This window comes from Bos grunniens, chromosome 26 (assembly GCF_055505025.1).
Source record: "Bos grunniens cultivar Pamir isolate PY7600 chromosome 26, Bosgru_T2T1.0, whole genome shotgun sequence".
NCBI lineage: Eukaryota > Metazoa > Chordata > Mammalia > Artiodactyla > Bovidae > Bos > Bos grunniens.
Genome location: NC_141190.1, coordinates 23,444,890 through 23,465,320, shown reverse-complemented (window position 1 = coordinate 23,465,320; position 20,431 = coordinate 23,444,890). Strand labels below are relative to the sequence as shown.

At 49.5% G+C, this 20,431-nt stretch overlaps 1 protein-coding gene across 19 annotated transcripts; it reads right to left on the bottom strand.

Annotated features, from left to right (window-relative positions):
- Window positions 1-1,965: 1,965 nt before the first annotated feature.
- SFXN2 (sideroflexin 2) lies at window positions 1,966-20,202 on the bottom strand. Of its 19 annotated transcripts, none has more exons than XR_015155271.1 (12): window positions 20,144-20,202; window positions 11,731-11,915; window positions 11,380-11,550; window positions 10,176-10,274; window positions 9,368-9,443; window positions 9,043-9,128; window positions 7,716-7,796; window positions 7,299-7,365; window positions 6,665-6,714; window positions 6,313-6,362; window positions 4,272-4,319; window positions 1,966-3,407 (listed from the first exon to the last, which is right to left on the bottom strand). XR_015155271.1 is itself a non-coding variant. In XM_086377499.1 (12 exons), exons 2-12 carry the CDS (start codon window positions 11,898-11,900, stop codon window positions 3,308-3,310), a joined length of 978 nt encoding a protein of 325 aa, XP_086233625.1. In that variant the 5' UTR covers window positions 11,901-11,915; window positions 20,144-20,202; the 3' UTR covers window positions 1,966-3,307. The 19 variants fall into 19 exon arrangements, 4 of the variants coding, with proteins under 4 accessions (XP_086233625.1, XP_086233627.1, XP_086233628.1 ...); XR_015155272.1 differs by having other exon boundaries at window positions 11,731-11,892; XR_015155269.1 differs by lacking the exon at window positions 20,144-20,202 and adding an exon at window positions 17,913-18,088 and having other exon boundaries at window positions 11,731-11,892.
- Window positions 20,203-20,431: the final 229 nt, after the last annotated feature.

Genomic DNA, 20,431 nt, shown 5'->3' with positions numbered 1-20,431 from the left:
GAAGACTCTTGAGAGTCCCTTGGACTGCAAGGAGATCCAACCAGTCTATTCTGAAGGAGATCAGCCCTGGGATTTCTTTGGAGGGAATGATGCTGAAGCTGAAACTCCAGTACTTTGGCCACCTCATGCGAAGAGTTGACTCATTGGAAAAGACTCTGATGCTGGGAGGGATGGGGGGCAGGAGGAGAAGGGGACAACAGAGGATGAGATGGCTGGATGGCATCACTGACTCGATGGATGTGAGTCTGGGTGAACTCCGGGAGTTGGTGATGGACAGGGAGGCCTGGCGTGCTGCGATTCATGGGGTCGCAAAGAGTTGGACACGACTGAGCGACTGAACTGAACTGAACATGTATAACTGATTGACTTTGCCGGACACCCGAAACTAACACAACATTATAAATCAACTACACTTCAACAAAATTTTAATCAAAAAAAAAAAAAAGGCCAGACATCATTATCATTAGGCAACTCCAAAGGTTTCAATTTGACAAACAGAAAGGAATTCTGTCCTTTCTCAACTTCCTTTTCTCTCTTTACCTGAGCTTGAACTGAGCTCCAGGACAGGACAAGAACTGAGCTCCAGGACAGGACATGACACCCTGCCCAATCTGAACTAGAACTTCTCACCCTGAGGCATGTTAGTCACCCTCATCACCTCGTTCCACACCTCACAGGAGCCAACTCAAAGAAATGGGAGGCTTTTATAAGATAGAACTGAGATGCAGTTTGAATGAACTTTTTAATCTGCCTCTAAACGGCAGTTGCTCTCTACTCCAGACTTTTCCAAGAGTAATCGTCTATGAAGAAAAGAGAAATGCCAGGAGGCTTAAGGAGCTGGAAAAGTAAGACGGTTGTAGATTCTTGAAAGAACCTCAGCTCAGAATTGCTGCCGAGTTCTGGCCAGCTCTGGTAATGTTTTTCCTATTTGCCTTTGGAACTGAGCAAAGCTGAAGGCAAATCTCCTGTCCCAAAGAAGCCAGCTCCAAAGACATAGGCTTTTCTGCTCAGATATCAGCCCAAATTAAGCTGCACATGTTACAGAATAGCTGAACTTTGAAAATACTCTGAGTGAAAGAAGTCAGACACAGAAGACCACATACTGTATGAGTCCATCTATATGAAATGTCCAGAATAGGTTAATCCAGAGTGACAGAAGATAGATGAGAGGTTGCCAGGGGCTGGGGGATGAGGATATAATGAACGACTACTAATGAGTACAGAGCTTCTTTCAGGAATAACGAAAATATTCTAGAATTAGAGAGTAATGACAGTTGCATGACGTTAGGAATATGCTAAAAACCACCGAACTGTATCTTTCAAAGGATGAATTTCATGTTTTGTGAACTGTATTTTAATTTTTAATGGGGGAAAAAAATCAAACTGCTGTCAGTACTTTGACCTCAAGGAGGAGCCCCTTTCTCTTCAGAGCAGTGCTCCTTCAAAGTGGTCCGCAAACCAACAGCATCAGCATCACAATTACCAGAGACACAAATCCACAGGCTCCATCCCAGCCCCACAGAATTAGAAATTCTAGGGAGGGTGCCCTATAATCCATGTTTTGAGAAGCCCTCCAGGTGAATCTCAGACATGTTTCTTCAGAACCATTACTCCAGAGTAGGGGACACTGTGTAGAGGCCCAAATAGTAAATATTTTCGGTTCTGCATGCCACCCCCACAGGGTCTCACACATCCTTCTTTTTTCACAACCTATCAAAAATTTAAAAGCCATTCTTAGTTCCCAGGAACATAAAAACAGGCAAACCTGGCCCCTCAAGCCATGGTTGCCAGCTCTTGCCCTCGAGCAACACATCCAGTCCAGGGAACACTCTAGAGCCTCCAGCAAAGGCAGGTAGATATTTCCTCCATAATAAGGGAGACAAACAATGGCCTCTGGGCACCAGACAGGTTCCCCTTAGAGTTGTGATACCCTCCTCCATGCCAAGGCCAAAGTAAGAACAGCTCTTGCTTTCCATCTAGGTTTTATTAACTCAGTGTGCAGACAGTCCATTGTGCTCTTTCAAGAAATGCATTCAATTCACATTGATACCCTTTGATCAGTCAGTAAATTCTACTAGACAAAACTCATAGACATTGGCCCCAGGTTGGCTACAGCAGCCCCCTCTCCCTCAAGGGCTTCCAAAATAACCTAGAGCACCCTGGCGGGGAAGGGTGAGTGGCTGCACTTAGCTGTGTGTCCTTTAAGGCTCTTTGGTCCTGGTTGGTTTCCTCTCAGAGGCGTCCAAATAAAACTTCCCTTTCCTATTCAGTCCACACCAGTCTTTCTTTGGTGTTTAACCCAATGGGCTGAGGAAGGGAGGCAGCCAGGAAATTATACCCACTAAAACATGAAGTTAATGCTTACCTATGTCCTTTTTACTCACAGTCAGTGGTTTTATCTTTCAGACACAGAGAAGCAGAATCAGATATGATTTTAGGAGAACAAAGCCAGTGTCAACAGATAGGGTTTGAAGCACCATGAAACTCTGCTGCCTCACTATGTCCTGTTTTTTTTTGGGGGGGAGGGGGGGCGGTGCGGTGCTTTGCACTAAAAACTCCTGGGTGCCTGATAAAAACTCTCAAGTTTAGCAAGACTCCCAAAGAAGCTTTCTGCCCAGGGCGCCCTGGGGAGGAGAGTGGGCAAGAGCAAAGAGGAGGTCCAAGGTGGCCCAGCCTCTCCCCTCCCTCTTCCTGAGGGAGCCAGAACCACACCCCCTCCCAGCGGGAAGGGTACCCTTGACTGAGAACAGATAAGGAGGAAGAGAAAGGGGGTCCTTCCTCAAACCCAGCTGGGACCAGAATCCCAGGTTTCCTAATTTTTCCAAACGGTTTACTTGAGTGTCACCCTCAGGACCTAACACCTTCTCTCTGAGGGGGTCTTAGCTCCTGGTCTCCAGGAGATGGGGGTTCAGGGACAGCAGATAGAAGCCTTGGCCTCTCTCCCCTTGGTCGCTTTTATCCCCTGGAGTCCAATAAACCCAGGTACCTGGGTAGAAGCATGAGGCATTCTCCCCCTGACACCCTCGCCCCCCGAATCCACGCTGGCCTGCAGGCCCTATTGGCAAAGAGGAACGAGGCACAGGGATCCACAGCAGTTGAGGAGGAGCTGGCGTATGGACTGGTCCGTGCTGGGGTGAGGCCTTCAGAGGCCCTTGTTGAAGTAGACATGAGGCACAGGTTCTCTGTGAGCTGGCGTATGGACTGGTCCGTGCTGGGGTGAGGCCTTCAGAGGCCCTTGTTGAAGTAGACATGAGGCACAGGTTCTCTGTGAGCTGGCGTATGGACTGGTCCGTGCTGGGGTGAGGCCTCAGAGGCCCTTGTTGAAGTAGACATGAGGCACAGGTTCTCTGTACTTGGCCTTGATGGTGTCCTGGAGCTCGGGTTCCAGATAGGAAACCGGCAATTCACTGAGAAGAGAGAAGTGTTATGAGCCTGCCACCTGGACCAACAGCAAATTACCCTGAGGTAAAATCCAACATAGTTGCCACCTCTAAGAAGCCCTTGCCCATTTTTCCATCAGAATTACAAATGGTTTCTACACAGCACAGTATGTTGCTTTTTACTTTTTTTTTGCTTTTTACTTCTGTTGGGCTCTGACTTCATTCTCCCTAGTGCCAAACATCTACCTTCTCAAAGATTGCAAGCACAGTGATCAGAACACAGGAGCGGTGTAGGTGACTACTGAGCTGGGAGTACTAGGAAAAGGGAGACGGGCATCTTCCCTGTATCCATTCAGGCTACGTCTGGTCTCCTGGAGTCAGTCCTCTCCGCCACCCTGCCCCCTGCCCCTGACACCCGTCTAATGCTTCCCTTTCCCTTTGCCATCATCTCTTCTCACCCACCCCCTGCACCCTTCCCAGGACATGGAAGGGAAGCTGAGAGGTCCAAGGCATCCACCCTCCGGCAAACATCAGCCAGAGTGAGTACCTACCCTCTTGTTCGATTTCAAAGACCAGATCCAGCCAGGGGAGATGGGTCTAACAACTCAACCAGCAGGGACAGGAAGTCTCTTACTGTTCCCCTACCATCTTTCCAAGGCAGCCTGTGCTCCACTGGGAGTGAGCAACATCCCTCTGCCCCTTGGAGCTCTGTTTCGGTTTCCCATTCAACGGGAGTCAAGAGGCCCAGAGTTCACACAGACAGAGTTCACACTTGTCCCCAAACAGATGCTGCCCTGCCTGCTGCTCCCTCTCCTTCAGGAGAGTGGGCAGGTCAGGAAGAGCAGAGACAGGCAATTCAGTGAAAACAAGTGGGTAATGAACAGCTGATACCATTGCTGCGGGAACAGCCCACACGCCACTGGCACCATGAAGATAAGACTGGAAGAAAGGAGAAACCAAAGCATTAGGGGGTGTCTGGCATCTCACAGACTCATCCACACCCCGTGGCTGAGAGTCCCCAAAGGATAGGGGAGCTGAACCCGAAGTTTCTCTCCCTCCAACCCTGTTCCTGGTCTCTTGGCGCCTGGAGACTCACTCCAACACAGGATAAAACCAGCCCCCCTGCACCCCTCACCCCCATCCATCCATCGTTCTCACAGATGAAGATGGGAATGGAGACACCAGGGAATGTGAGCAGCGGCACTCATAACCACAGGTGCCCTCTGGTGTTCAGGGAAAGCAGGAGGGGTGTGAACTCGGGGCAGGCTCCTGTACTTGCTGAACCCCCAGGCTGTTGGAGAACAGTGAGGGCAGAGCCTCTGGAACTTCATGGGGCACACAAGGAATTCTAGGAGCTTGTTTAAACGCAGGGCTAATTCAGTAGGTCCAGGAAAGGGCTTGAATCTTTATTCTCACAAGTTCTCAGAGGATGTGGGCCCAGGACTGTATTTTACAGAATCTGGGATTCTAACAGACCTGGGCTCGAGTCCCAGCTGCGTACTTCTTAGCTGTGCCATCTGGGGCAAGCCCCCTGAGCCAGCGGAGGGAGAGCAAGAGTGCATACTCGGCAGGGTTACTGCGAGGGTTAAACAAGGTAAAACATGGGACACATTCAGCCCATGGTATGTAACCGCTCCCTCAGTGGCAAATCAATTTGCAGAAGACACTCTGGCGGGGACTTCTCTGGTGGTTCAGTGGTAAAGAATCTGCCAGCCAACGTAGGAGACATGGGTTTGATCCTTAATCCAGGAAGATCCCACATGCCTTGGAACAACTAAGCCCAGGCACCTCTGACTACCGAGCCTGTGCTCTAGAGCCCGGGAGTCGCAACTACTGAGCCCGCTCACCCTAGAGCCTGTGCTCCGTAACAAGAGGAGCCACTGCCATGAGAAGCTCGTGCACTGCAACTAGAGTAGCCCCTGCTCGCTGCAACTAGAGAAAAGCCTGCACAGCGAAAAAAATAAAGAAGACAGTCTGGCATAATGTTAGACTTATTAAGGATCCAATCTCAGCTCCAGAAATTACCAACTAGAGATGCCTGGGCAAGTCTCTTCATCTGGGAAAGGAGACACTGACAGGATGTATACCTCGAGGGCTCAGGGAATCAGGGAAATTATAGACATGAAACATCAGCACAGTGGGGGCACACAGGAGACATCCAATACACATGAGCTTAGGCTGTGGTCATTGGCTCATGGCCTCACAAAGCACGATGAATGCTGGGACTTGTCCAGTCCAGGGCAGGCACCCGAGACCGCTGCCGGGAGTCATGGTGCTTTCCGCCCGTGCGAGCCTGGGACACGTGACGGGCCCAGGCTGTGTCATTTTTCACGTCTCACCACACTCGGATGTATTGAGACATAACTGACATGTGCATGCGTGCATGCTAAGGCACTTCAGTCACGTACAACTTTTTGTGATCCTATGGACTGTAGCCCACCAGGCTCCTCTGTCCATGGGATTCTCCAGGCAAGAATCCTGGAGTGGGTCGCCACGCCTGCCCCTCCAGGGGACCTTCCCGACCCAGGGACTGAACCTGCGTCTCTTATGTCTCCTGCACTGGCAGGCAGGTTCTTTACCACTAGCGCCACCTAAATTCACCACTGTGTGAGCTGACCCCCCTATTTCTCTTTTGTGGTGGGATGATCTCATCATTTTTGTCTCTTCTCTACAACTACTGCAGACCTAAGGCTGGAGGGGAGACCCCAGGGATAGGAGGACATCCAAGGGTGCTGCTTTCCACCTCGGTGTGTGCACAGGGCCAGCCCAGCGCCCTTGGAAAGATGGGACAAGTCAGAGGGGCCACAGGTGTTCAAGCCTGGGTGCTTCTGAAGTCAGGTAAAGGAGTATATGTCTTCCCACACGGGTGACACAGGAAGACAGATCTGGGGTGCCCCACCACAGACGCCAACTGAGAAAACACGTTACTCACAAGCATCCAGACAGCAGAACCTGCAAAGGCGCGTGCAGAACCCGGACTCTCTGTGCAGAAACAAGACAAAAGAGAGACCCACGTGGGACTTACGTACTTCGAGGGGAACCCCACATCGGCAAGCCAGCTAGAAACCCACAGGCAGGAAACCCTGGCTCTGCAGCAGAGGTGGGAGTCTCCTTGCTCTTAGCAGACAAGGCTGAGAATTGGGCAGCCAGGGTACTGGGAGAGGCCTTCCCGGAGTGCAGTGCGGGGATGGGAATGAGACGGAAGGGTGAGAGGGTCAGGGACCCCCAGCACGGGTGTGGTTGGGGCCACCGGGCAGTGAAGGTGCAGAGGAGAGTCCACTCACCTGCACGAAGCGCAGCTTCTCCAGTCTTTCCATGAGGACTGGCAGCAGAACTGGAAGAGGCAGAGGAAAGGCTGTGACACTTCCCCTTCTAAAGTCAGATCACAGACTGAGTGGTTCCCCCTCCTTACCCAGAAGTTCCAGAAAACACTTTTCACTGGGGAGAAGGATGTATAGGCATGGCCACACCCACTTCTCCCCCAAGTCCCAGAAGAAGGTGCTTCCCAGACTCCTCAACCTGCAGCCCTATAACCACAGGAGGATGGTACCACGGGCCCAGAGCACCCTTCTTACAACCAACCATCTTTCAAGCAAGTTTTGTATCCTGCTCTGTAACCTGTTCCTGCTGGAGGCAAAACCAGGACAGGGAACTTATTTTCTCTACCACTATCTCCCCAACACATTGAAGGAACTTAAGGAATATTTGTTAAAGGAAAACAACTTTCTCCACCAAATCTCGATTAACTGACATTCCAGGATTTACGGTGTGACTCTCCAGTGGTTCTCGACACTCAAGCAAACCAGTTTGAGAAGAATGCCTATAGAGGCTGGGGTCCCATCCCCCACCCCAAGTGTGGCTGAGGTCTCCATCACATGAACCAGGGTCCGGAAGGAGGGGAGGGCTTCCCCATCTTACTCATGCCAGGAGCTGCCATGGTGATCCGAGAAATAACCACTTGAGTGATGCCTATGGCTGCAGCTCTCTAAGGACAGAAAAAAGTTAGTTGTCAGTTATGACTTTATGCAGAGTCCACAGGCTGCACCAGAGGGCTTGGCCAGGGTCAGAGTCACGGTCAAGTCTGAGCTGGTAAAGGGGAAGGGATGGACCTGTCAGGGGTTAAGTGACCATACCTGACCCTCTCCCACCCAGCCACGTTCTTATGACTTCAGGATCAGAAATGACATGAGCAGAGATATGGAGGGAAAATCGATGGAGGAGGAGGATGGCGCCAGGGAAAAGGTTTTTAGCCCAGGCCTGCTCTGAGCGCTAAGAACAGGACAGGTTCTGAGAGGGAACTCCCTCCTCCCACCCCCAGGGCGGGCCTCTGCTCACCCGGGAATGACCGATCTCATTGTGGTTCCTGTCCTTCACACAGATTCCCTGGATGAGTTCCCTAAACACAGACAGGAAGTGCTGGATGGGGGAAAGGGGTGTGTTGGAAGCCCGCCAGCGATGTGACACACCAGGGGACCACGAGCATTCCAGCTCTAGGGAGCCACCTCCTGCAGCCTGGCCCTTGGAGCGGCCTTTCCCACTCCAGAGAGTGATACTGCATATATCTAGGGGAGAGGTTCAGAGAGCGAGCACCAGGTCCTGGCTGCCTAGGCCGGATCTGGAAGCTGCAGAGCAAGCGTATGCTCTTGAGCAAGTTCCCTAGTCCTTCTAAAGACACAGTTACCCTCATCTGCAAAATGGGGATAATGATAGCGCCCCTTCACAGGACTCAGTGAGGATTAAACAGGATGATGCCTGCCAAGTGCTTGGTCCAGTGCCTGACTACATGACCCACCCACAAACAGGAGCTGCTCTGGCTGTTATATTCAAGCCAGCACTCCATCCAAGACCAGGTGGGTGGTGGGGACTCATTCATTCGTTGGAAGGAGCAACCGGATAGGGGAGGGGAAGAGGAGTCAAGTAGAGTATGCGTGGCTCTCCCGTGGTGTGCTTTCTGCAAGGGTGATCGTGATCACTTTCTACTGACTACTAGTCCTAAGAAAATGTGCCTTACGACATCGGTGATGACCAGGAAGGCATCGATGGCAACTGTGGCAACAGTAGCTAGCGCTTAATATTACATTCCAGGCGCTATTTTGAGCGCTTTACATGTATTACATCATTAAATTTTATAGCAGGGGAACATCTTTGCTTTCTCTAGTCAAGGAACAAAGGCTGTGAGACACAGTGGGTTTCTCCTTTCCCCTTTCCTGCTGTGAAGCTTAGAGCCTGGCAGCTGGAAAACATCTATCTACCCCTCTGGCTTCCCTCAGAGCCTCTTGGTTCTGTTTTATCTTTGGATACCTTGCTCTGCGGCGTTTCATTCTGTGAGCCATCCCCAGGGCTCTGGAAGTAGGCCAAGTTCACGACTTAAATACAGTTGTAGTTGAAAGGACGTGAGCTGGTGCCAAACCCCACAGGTCCACACTAAACCTCCAAACCCATTCAGAGAATGACTCCCACAGCATTCATCACAGACGAAACCCAGGTCACCCGCCACTCCTGCAGCCATCACTGTTGGAGCCGCCTGTCCTCGGAGAACCTTTGGAAGTGCAGCCCTCCCCACCCCCACCTCAGCCACCAACGCCACCCACTGCCTCGGTCTCCTGCCCTTTCCCTGCTGACCTTGCGGTTTACAGGGAGGAAAAGGGATCCCTGTACTCACTGCTGGCGCATCATGGGGATGTTGACACAGTTAGCTGCAGCCACGGCGGCAAAGGGCACCCAGCGGCCCACCAGGGGCGGAGCTCTCTGTGGGGGAAGAGGACAAGGGGAGTAGGTCAGGTCCCTGGAAGATGGGGGTGGAAGGGGCTTTAGGACCATAAAATAAGAAATCAGACCTCACTACCACCACATATCCTGACACCCAGTCAGGGCACCCAAATTCCCTCAAAGCCCCGAGAAAAACCAATACCTGGAAAACAACAGTTTTCCCTCGGATTCTGCTGCCCCCTTTTGACCACCATGTCCAGAGCAGCCCCAAACCGTACCTTTGTCAACATGTTCATGCCCACAGCAGTGGCCACTGCAGTGGTTGTGGCTGTGATGTAGGAAACAGCCATCTGCCTAGTGGAGGAGAGAGATGTTTGGGAGTGGGAACTCCAGGAGGCTGAGGGCAGGACCGAAGCTTGAGTGATAAAGGCTGGAATTGTGGCTTCTTGCCTGAAAACCTCAGCTTCAGCTTGGGATCTCCCTCCAACTCACTCAGATGCTCCTTTCAGTACGTTAAGCACACCAAGTGCCTGCCTGCTCAGAACCTCTGCATGCTGCCACTCCCTCTTCTGGGAATCTTTCCCCGGGCTCTTGCGTGGCTAAATCCTTACCTTTCAAAACTCAGCTGAAATGTCAGCTCTGCAGAAAGGACTTTCCTGACTGGCCTATCTGTACAGACGCCCTTCTGCTGTTCTCCAGCATGTCATATTTATTTCCTTAATGGCAGCTATTATAGACTGAGATCATTATGCTTATTTTCCTAAAAAGACCTTAAACTCCAGAGACCACACATGTCTTACTCAAACGTATCCCCCGCCCCTAGAACCCTATCCAATACCTAATACACACTCTAGACATATTTGTAGCATGAATGAATGAGTGAATGTTGAATTCATCTAGGAAGAAGATACTCTCTTAGTCTGCCTAATACTTCCAAACCCTGAAAAGAGACCTGGTTACCCATCCAGGGCAGGCCCCACCCAGGGAGGACAGCCAGCCCCGGAACCCCTTAAGAAGGGCTGTTCCGCCCAAGGCAAGAAGGCAGCTCCAGGCCCACACAGCCAGCCAGGGGTTCAGGCCTCCTACCTGACCGACGTGGGGGAGGCTGCATTCCTGTTGGTGTAGTTGACTAAGGCATTGAAGGACTGGTTCACCCACTGCCAGAAGATCACTGCAGGCATCGTCCTACCAGGAGAGAGGCCAGGAGAGGCAGAGAAGAGGATGGGAGGAGGGCGTGGGAACACCAGTCAAACCTGCACTCCCCAGGCCATTCCCGTGCTGCTTCCTGTACCTGCTCTTCTGCACTGGCTGCCCCTCTGCCTGGAATATCCACACCCCCAGCCTCTTGGTATATGGCTGAATCCTGCTCTCTGGAGAGACCTCTTCTTCCTTGGAACCTTCCTGACCCTTCCCCTGTCCTTCCTGAGACACAGGTAGTCATTTTTTGATGTCTGCTCCCACCACCCCATATTCTGCCCCCAGCCTACCACTTGGCAAGCTAGACTAACTGTTTCCTTCTTGGTCTCAACAAAACTGGGTCCTCCTTGAGGGGTGGGCTTCCCTGGTAGCTCAGACAGTAAAGAATCTGCCTGCAATGTGGGAGACCCAGGTTCTATCCCTGGGTTAGGAAGATCCCCTGGAAGAGGGCATGGCAACCCACTCCAGTATTCTTGCCTTGAGAATTCTATGGACAGAGGAGCCTGGTGAGCTACAGTTCATGGGGTCACAAAGAGTCAGACACAACTGAGAGACTAACACTTTTATTTTTTATCTGGCCCAAGGTCTGGCTCGACAACTGGCTAACCGAATGTGTTAGGGAGGGAAGAGGGGCAGGGAAAAGAGGAAGGGGAACAGAGAAAGTGTTCTCTCTCCAACTGGACTGAAAGTGTCTTCCCATTTTTTAATTTTTTGGATATTATGTTATAAAAATACACTAAATTCATTGTTGAATAAGTACTTTTTAAAGGAGTAGAAGAGTTCAGTCATTGAGTCCTAGAGAGAACTGCCTCAGTGCATGTAGCCAGGCACCACTATTTCCTGGCTGGTGCACTTGGGCAAGTTACATAACCTCTGTAGGACTGCAGGTCTTCATCTGTAAAATGAAAATGAAAACAGTGCCTCTCTGTACGGCTGCTGAGATTAAATGAGGTGATACATGCGAACAACTGAACACGGTGTCTGGTATCTGGTAAGGAATCAATAAAGATGGCTATTACTATTATCTTACTATGGCTCCCTCCCTAGCAGGTCTAAGTGGTGCCCCTGGCGCTGCCTTGCTCCCCAGTCGCACCTGTAGAACTGGAGCATGAAGCCCGTGATGATCATGCCACCGGGGACCTGGAAGGACATCCGCCCAATGACGTTCATCTTGTGGCCAGTGTCAGGGTGGAAGGCCGAGTCGTACAGCTTCTTAGCATAGAAAAGCTGCTCCACCTGGGTGCCCGGGGGCACAGTCCCCATCCTGTCACCCAAAGACAACAGGCCGGCGTCACCTCCCAACCTCCACCCTGAGTCATCCTGCTCTTGGCCCCCCCGCCTCCCTGAGCTCTCTGACTATCCCCTCATCTTCCATTTCCACCTCTCCCCTAGGGCACCCACCGATGCTGCCCCAGTGCACCCGGCCCGTCCCCCAGCCACTCACCTGCTCTGCTCCACCATCACTTTGGCCCAGTCTAGCTCCCGCTCTGGTACCAGGACCGTGCGGGGGTCTGTGATATTGAAGAAGTGCTTCACCCGCCCCAGGAAAGTGCACTGGTCCCAACGGGGGGCATCGATGTTAAAGTCAGACAGGTCAGCCTCCATCCTGCCCATACACAAAACTGTGAACTTCAGAACAGAGGAAAAATGAGGACTGTCCCCCGAATCAAAACCTTCTCCAGAGGCCCTGAGCACCTCCCACTATAGGAGATGGACAGTTCACCCCAGCCGCTAGCATCACCCCACTCAGGTCAGGAAGAGCCCAGTGAACTGTCACTCATCTGGGCCACTGGACATCAAATGTTTCCTGAGTGCCTGCCAGTGGCCAGCCCAGGGCATGATCATGCTGGGGGCAACTCAGGAGAAAGGGACAATACAGGGTCTGTCCTTGGGGAGCTGAGTCTGACTGGGGAACAAGAGCCCACCTGTGGAACAGCAGATAACACGGAGGGCTACGATAAACACAAGATGAGAGGAGGCTGAGTTGGGGGCAGGATCACAAAAATCAAGGGGGGCTTCCCAAAAGAGGTGGAATGTGGGTGAAGCCCGCCCCAGAAGGTAGGAGAGATCTATCTGCAGGAGAAGAGGCATGGGGTCACGTCGAAAGTAGAAACAGTCAGAGATAATGACAGAAATGGGGTCTTCCCTGGTGGTCCAGTGACTAAGACTCCTGTGCCCCCAAGGCAGGGAGTCTGTGTGTGTTTCCTGGTCAGGAATTGGATCCCACATGCCACTAAGACTTTGTATTTCACAATGAAAAGTCCTGAATGCCACAACTAAAGATCCCACATGGTGCAACTAAAGATCCACATGCTACAATGAAGACCCAGTACAGCTGAATAAATAAACAAATGCATATTTTGAAAAACTGAATGGGAGTTTCCCTGGTGGTCCGGTGGTTAAAAGTCCCCCTGCCAATGCAGAGGATACAGGTTCGATCCCTGCTAAGGGAAGACCCCATATGCTGTGGGGCAACTAAGCCCATGCGCTGTTAACTACTGAGCCCCCATGCCTTACAGCCCGCGCTCCACAATGACACGGCAATAAGAAGTCAGCGACCACAGCTAGAGAGTAGCCCCTGCTTGTCACAACCAGAGAAAGCCTGTACACAGCAATAAAGACCCAGTGCAGCCAAAAATAAAATAAATAAATCTTTACCTAAAAAAAAAAAAAAAAAATGAAGGAATGACAACAATGCTATAATAGATGGGATGGAAAAGCTGGGAAGACTCTAAGGTACTCGGACTACCCATGATGTGGGACAGTATAATTTGAAAATGGACTTGGATTAGTTGTAAATATATACGGCAAACTTTTGGGCAACCGTTAAAAAAATTTTTCAAAAGACGTATGATCTATATGCCAGAGAGGAGGAAAAAATAGAGTCATGTAAAAAAGCTGCCTGAGAGTTTCAGGAAGCCACTAACAAAACTTTAGGAAGAGTGATAAGATTAGATGTGTAGTTTAGAAAGAACAGTCTAGGCAATTCCATGGATGTAAGCAGGGAGTGGCAAGACCTCAGAGGACGCAGAGACCAGCTAGAAGGGAACCCCCAACACTCCAGACAAGAAGAAATGGGGCTCAAGTGAACCCAAATGCATCAGAACTGGAAGGAAGACCAAAAGCAGAGAAGCTGTTAAAGTAGCCAAATCTGAGGATGTGCCAAGTGACTGGGTATAGCAGAAATTCTATCAGTCAGAGCTCAACCACAGAAACAGAATCAATAGGAGAACTACCTGTCTGTCTACCTACCTCTTAGAATTCCTAACCTAAGGTAGGAGGGGGCCCTGCTGCTGCTGCTGCTGCTAAGGCGCTTCAGTCGTGTCTGACTCTGTGCGACCCAATGGACAGCAGCCCACCAAGCCCCGCCGTCCCTGGGATTCTCCAGGCAAGAACACTGGAGTGGGTTGCCATTTCCTCCTCCAGTGCATGAAAGTGAAAAGTGAAAGGGAAGTTGCTCAGTCCTGTCCGACTCTTAGCAACCCCATGGCCTGCAGCCTACCAGGCTCCTCCGTCCATGGGATTTTCCAGGCAAGAGTACTGGAGTGGGTTGCTATTGCCTTCTCCTAGGAGGGGGCCCAGCCCTGTTTTAAAGGGATTCCATCTGATTAAGTCAGGCCACCCAGGATAATCTCCCTTTACATTAACTCAAAGCCAGCCAATTAGGGACTTTAATTACATTTGCAAGACACCCACAGTATGTGAATCAGCATTTGGTCTAATAACCAAAAGAAGGCATGTGGATGTTACAAAGTGACTACTTCTCCCTCAGCAGCCCCTAAAACGGGAAGCAGAGCAGAGAGACAGTCCTGTTGAGTTCCTCTGGCCATCACAAATACCTAGAGTGATACCAGGGTTTCTGATTGGGACAGTAATATCTGGAGAATACAGAAAAACCGACTTTAAGGGAGAAAACACTGAGTTAGACTTTCCTGATGTTGAGTTTCAAGTGCTACAAGACTTCCTCAAACGCAAGAGGCTGCCATCTGTCTCAGAAAGTGAAGTCGCTCAGTCGTGTCCAACTCTGTGACCCCATGGACTGTAGCCTACCAGCCTCCTCCGTCCATGGGATTTTCCAGGCCAGAATACTGGAGTGAGTGGCCATTTCCTTCTCCAAGAGATCTTCCCAACCCAGGGACTGAAATTGGGTCTCCCTCAGTAGGCAGACATTTTACCATCTGAGCCACCAGGGAAGTCCTCATGCTTCTTTGCAAATGCCAGTCCAGGATTCTCGTCCTCTCCCTCTTCACTAAATAATACCTGCTCATCTGTTTTTTTTTCCTTAAGGAATACTTTTGAGACTTCTATATCTTCTTCTACTATGTCATTTGTCTTTTTTCTTGGAAAAAAAAAATCACCTGACAATCTTCCGTATATACTGAATTACAAGTTCACAAGCACGCCTTGAGCAAGATTTAAAAAGCAGTCTACTTCAAAGTTTGCTGAGGTGCTGCCCCCTGAAGGGCTGGCAGGTAGGAATCGATGCGCTGGAATGCTGAGTCGGAGGGCTGATGAAACTCACCAGGAAGCCACTGAGATTCTGGGAAGCTGCGTACAGGGATGCTGAGGGAAGCTGCCAGGTGGGGTGTTGTTGAAACTTGATAGGAGGCAAGCACCCAGGCACCAGCAAGACTACCCGTTCCTCATCGGTGCTCCTCCAGCGCCCTCTACTGGTAGAGCTTAAAATCATATCCGAGGGCAAAGGAAAAAGGTTTACAACGTCCAGGATCATAAGACATGATGAAGAAGGGTCGATTTGGAGCTAAGGAGCAATAAACTAACTGGCACTAATACACAACTGACTTTTTTTGCTTCACATCTTAGAGAATTCTCCATTTTACATATACAGCTCCGTCTCACTCTTTTATATTATTACATACTACTCCATGTGCCTTGATTTCATCCTTTGGTAGACATTTGGGTTATTCTCAGTTTTTCCCTGCTGAGAATATCCTTATACACATTACTTTGTGTATATGGCAACTATATCTTTTTTTTTGACTGCACTATACATCATGTGGGATCTTAGTTCCCTGGTGTGTGTGCTAAGTTGCTTCAGCCTTGTCCAACTCTTTGCAACCTCATGACCTGTAGCCCACCAAGCTCCTCTGTCTGTGGGATTCTCCAGGCAAGAATACTGAGTGGGTTGCCATGCCCTCCTCCAGGGAGTCTTCCCGACCCAGGGATCAAACCCACATCTCTTATGTCTCCTGCACTGGCAGGCAGGTTCTTTACCACTAGCGCCACCTGGGAAACCCCTTAGCTCGCTTCCGACTAGGGATCAAATCTCCGCCCCTGCATTGGAGGTGTAGTCTTAACCACTAGACCATCGGGGAAGTGCCACAACCATACCTTTAAGATAGATTTCTAGAAGTGAAATTGCTGGATCAAAGGACGTACATGTTTTAAATGAAATCTTTATAAATATAATTCAAATTGATTTTTCAACCAGTTGTATATGATAATCCTCCTTTAGTCAAACTTTTACCAAAATGGATAAATAAATCATTTCTTTCCAATATGATGAGCAGAAACAATATTGTTATTTTCATTTATATTTCTTTTTAAAATTTATTAAAAAAAATTTTTTTTGGCAGCACTGTGCAACATGTTGGATCCTAGTTCCCTTACTAGGAATCGAATCTGTGCCCCCTGCAGTGGAAGTACAGAATCTAAACCACCGGACCATCAGAGTAGCTCCTAAATTGTATTTTCTTGATTCTTAATGAGATTAAGCATCTACTCATATGTTTTTGGCCATTTCTTTTTCTCATTCTGAAAACTTTAAGATACAGAAGTAATTTTTGTAATAATTCAGTGCCAAAGTATATACAATGAAAATGATAGTGGTTAACATGTTTTTAAAAAAAAGCTAGGTGGACTTCCCTGGTGGTTCAGTTTAAGACTTCACACTTCCACTACAGGGGGTGCGAGTTCGATCCTTGGTTGGAGAACCAAGATCCCACATGCCATGCAGTGTGGCCAAAAGAAAATAATTAAAAAATAAAAACTATCTTCTTGAGTTATACAATCATGTAGATCCAAGGTACTCATAGACTCAAGCAAACAAAGCCAGGATTTCATATTAGAGAAAGGAAACATATGGCTGACGGAAGCCATAGACCTAATAAAGAATAAATGTTTTATATTATATAGTAGAATGAAAGGGAACTTCCACTCAAGACACTACCTCCGTAAAGACCCATTACAGCTGCAAGGGAAGTTACAGCAAAGTCACCTCAGAATAAATAGCAGCCTTAAAAGCAGGTGCATTAGCAAATAATCTCAAGGACTCCCCTGCCCTCCCCCAAAAGTAGCCTTTTGCTCTGCAGAGACAGTCTGAATGACAAGCACCTACCCATCCTTCAGATTTTGGTTGAAACCTCCTTTGCTCAGAGAAGTCTCTGAAGGACCCCTTCCTCCCTCTCATGCACTGCTATGAGCTCCTGGCTCTGTACTTGTCCTTCAGAGCCATGCCATGTGTGATATGCTGTGGTTTTACCTGAATTAATGCCCACCGTCCCCCACTAGGCCATAAGCTCCTTGAAGCCAGGAGTGTGTCCATGGCTCACCACCGTTGCCTCAATGCCTAGCATAGCAATTTGAGTATTTGCTAAAGAAGAGGTCCAGTCAGTAGACAATTGGATATTTAGGCTTAAAACCCCGAACGGAGATCAGGGTTAGAAGTAAAACAGTGAGGGAGCAACATGGGGGTGGGTTAAGATGAAGTTTTCCAAAGAGAAAATGCAGACTGGGAAGAGCAGTGATCCAAGGAAATACCTAGGAAGACCACTATATTTAAGAGGTAACCCATCAAAAATCTGAGAACAACTAGAGAGGGAGCAGGCAGAAGCAGCCAACAGATGAGGTAGAGCAAGAACAGACATCAACTTTTAGACTGTTTGTTAAGGTGGGGGAGACGGCCCCCTCTCACACCCTACCAGAGCCCAGGAGAAGCTCCAGGCTCTGTCCTTTAAGGACAGGCTGACGTGGCTCCTGCAGGGGGGCTGGTCCAAAGACCAAAGGCATTTCACCCAGTCCCAGCTGAAGCCAGGAGGGGGAAAGAGTTCCCTTTATTCTAGAGGAAGGAAAAACAGTAAGCCTTGACTTACAGAGCCACACAGTTGCACCAGATGGAGACAGTCTTAATGCTATGCCTCCCTTTCAACACACACACACACAACACACAACACACACACTTCTCGGCCATCCCTCTCCACTCTCAACTGAACAATCCAACACTGGAAAATCCTCTTTCTTTCACAGTGAAAGCACGTCTACCATGAAGGGGTAGTCATTTGCTAAATCATGCAAGAATCTTTGCCTTCATTACCAGGGCACATCCTTGTCCTGTCTTATGTAAAACATAAAAGGAAAAAAATCTAAATTCTATGTCTTAACACTTTTTCCCATTCCATTGGCCCCCAAAGGGGACAGTTCTGTGATTCCTTCAGGGCAAACTCAAGCCTTTCGGTTACATAATCCCATAGTATCCTGTCCTCGTTTGCAGCACATGGGGCTTTTGTAATTGTCACTTTCTTGATGTTTATTAGTGTAAAATCTGCCTCCCCTGACAGACTGTAAGGTGCATGCTATAGTCCTCATCTGCCCTCTAAAAACACTTACCGCCTGCCTGGAATGCATTCCAACTTATTCTTGGGTTCTCCGGGCATCAAGGATGTCCCCGAAATCTTGTCTTTTTTTTGTCAAACTCAGAACCTGCCTTGGTTACAGAAGTAATAACAGGCTTTCTTTCATGAAGCTGCAAACTGTCTACCCCTCCTATACTGAGTCCTACTAGTTGCTGAGTTTTCAGCATTTAAGCTCCCTCTTCCTACACAAGCCATATCTAATTCCTCCTAAAAAGGTGACTATGATATCCAGGGTTCTGCTACAGGGAATGGGGGAGAGGTGGAAATCAAACAGGTGACTAACCAATACTTCCCTTTCCTTCTAGGGTTAGAGAATGTCACAGCTTAAAAACATTAGGGATCCAACATCTCAGCTTACAGATGAAGAAACTGATGCCGAGGAGGTTCCCATGCATTGAGCTAGTGTGGTGAGTGTTTATGGCACACATGGTCCTGCACTGTGGCAGATACAAATGTGAGCAGGAAACAGATCTAGTCCTATTTATCCAAAAATCTGATAACAGCTAGGGCCATATTTTCCCAAGGTTATAAGGCTTAGACAGGAATTCCACGACGGTCCAGCAGTTAGGACTCCACCCTTCACTGCCAAGGGGGCAGTGCAGAGTGGACAAAAAAAAAGAGAGACCACAAAGTCACAAGGCTTAGAGTCACCTAGACGGGTCCTCTTATCCACTAAAAGGTGTTTGTCTCAAGAAAGAGAGAAAAGGAGGGAAGAAGGGAAAATATTTTAAAAATTGTGTAACCTACTACCTCTCCTTAAGCAATGCTTGTCCTTCCAGGGAGAGCTGATTTTCTCAAGCAGAGAGTATCAGAGTTTGGGTAACAGGCTTTCCAAACTCTTCTAGAGTATCCTTTTGCAAGGGAGGGGGAAGCACCCAAGATCTCCTATTTGAATCCCCTACTTGGGGAAAAAACAAAACATCATCGCTGGTATTCCCATCAGAGGAAGATCAAGGCAGTCAAAGACTCAAGCAGTTCAAACACAAAGTCCACTGAGATGGGTCAAGGGCTGCTGTCAAGGCTACCTAGCTCAACTTGGAGATTGAGACTAATAATTAAACCAGCAGGCTCTGGTAATACATGCCTATGTACAATCAAATGACTCCCTGGCAGCCATGATGTTAGGCTCCAGGCAATTTTGGAAGAGAAGTCTGCTTTGCCTTTTTCACAGAAGAACCAGCAGGCTAGAGAGAGATACGTGGAAACTTGACTTGAATACATAAAATGTTAAGAACCATTCAGGGAAAATCTGCCTTCATTCCAACGATCTAAACTAGGCTGAAAACCTGCTGGTCTTAAAAGCAGCAAAGGCCAAAACCTGGAGGAAACTATTAACAATAGCTAAGCCCAGGGACTTCCCAGGCATTCCAGTGGTTAAGACTCTGCTTCCACTGCAAGTGCACAGGTTCAATCCCTGGTTGGGGAGCAAAGATCCCCACATGCCAAGCATGGAGCGGCCAAAAATAATAATTCCTCAAGAGTCAGAAAGTACTGGATTCAAGTCCCCACTCTTAACCCTTAAAATAACCAATTTCTAGGGCTGTGAGAATGAAATGAAATCTTGTATGAAAAGCATCTCACTAGGAAGGATGTAATTTCCATGAGGGCAGATTTAGCCCCCTGCTGTGTCTCCAGAATTTAGACTAGGACCTGGCACAAATATGGTAACTCTTCTTCCTGTCCTCTGCACTGGGAAGGGGTGGGAAATAGCACCCAGAATCTCTCTCACTCTTTCTTGCCTAGAAGTGGAGACCCATTTTTGCCTCCTTCAGGGCTGCAGACGGCGCACCGACCCCTGCCAACTTAGTTCAGCAAAACCATCCATCCCAATCGCCTTTCACCCCCGTAAACCATCAGCTCATCCCAGCCCTCACGGCCAGTCCTCAGGCAGCTTCTTGCCCTCCTGTAGGCAGCCTCGCACCACCAGGACTCCTCCAGCCCGGATTTTAACACGGATGTGTGGAGACGGGTGCGCAACCCATGATGCCCCCGCTCCTCAGCCTGGCACACGAAGGTACTGGAGGCCATAAAGAGATCCACAGGTAGCTCCTTTCCTTGCCACGTGGCTTTGGCAGGTGGAAGCCCAGCCCGCGCCGCAGCCTCGCCTGGGCAGTCAGGACAGAAATGCAAACTCCCTCCTGGGATGTGGGGAATAAAACCTGGCACAGGTAGATGTTGCAGGAGGCCTCCTCTCAAGATCCTTACCTGGATCCGGGAGAAACGGACTAACACAGCCGCTTCCAAAAGCAGCCCGCTTTGGCAGCCAGGCCAGGATGCCCTTCTGGCCTCCGCCAGGGAACCTCCCCTCGCCCCGCCCTCACGCCCTCCCTCTGGACCAATCACAAGCCTGGTGGCCCCCGCCAGCCACGTGGGCGAGATTTCACCATTCCCCAGGTCTCTGCAGCCTGCCGCCTTCTCCGGCCGCTCCAGCAGCCCGCCTGCGCAGTGGGAGGGCAGATTGGCGCGCTTGCGCACATTGGGGAAAGCGGAGCT

What these genes read in the sequence shown, in the direction of transcription:
- SFXN2 (XM_086377498.1), bottom strand. Translation starts at nt 17,959, where the DNA reads ATGCCCGGAGAACCCAAGAATAAGTTGGAATGCATTCCAGGCAGGCG. An exon ending in GAATGCATTCCAGGCAGGCG is followed by an intron (nt 11,893 to 17,912) that starts GTAAGTGTTTTT and finishes GTGTATGGGCAG; the next exon opens with GATGGAGGCTGACCTGTCTG. An exon ending in TTCATGCTCCAGTTCTACAG is followed by an intron (nt 10,275 to 11,379) that starts GTGCGACTGGGG and finishes CTCTCCTGGTAG; the next exon opens with GACGATGCCTGCAGTGATCT.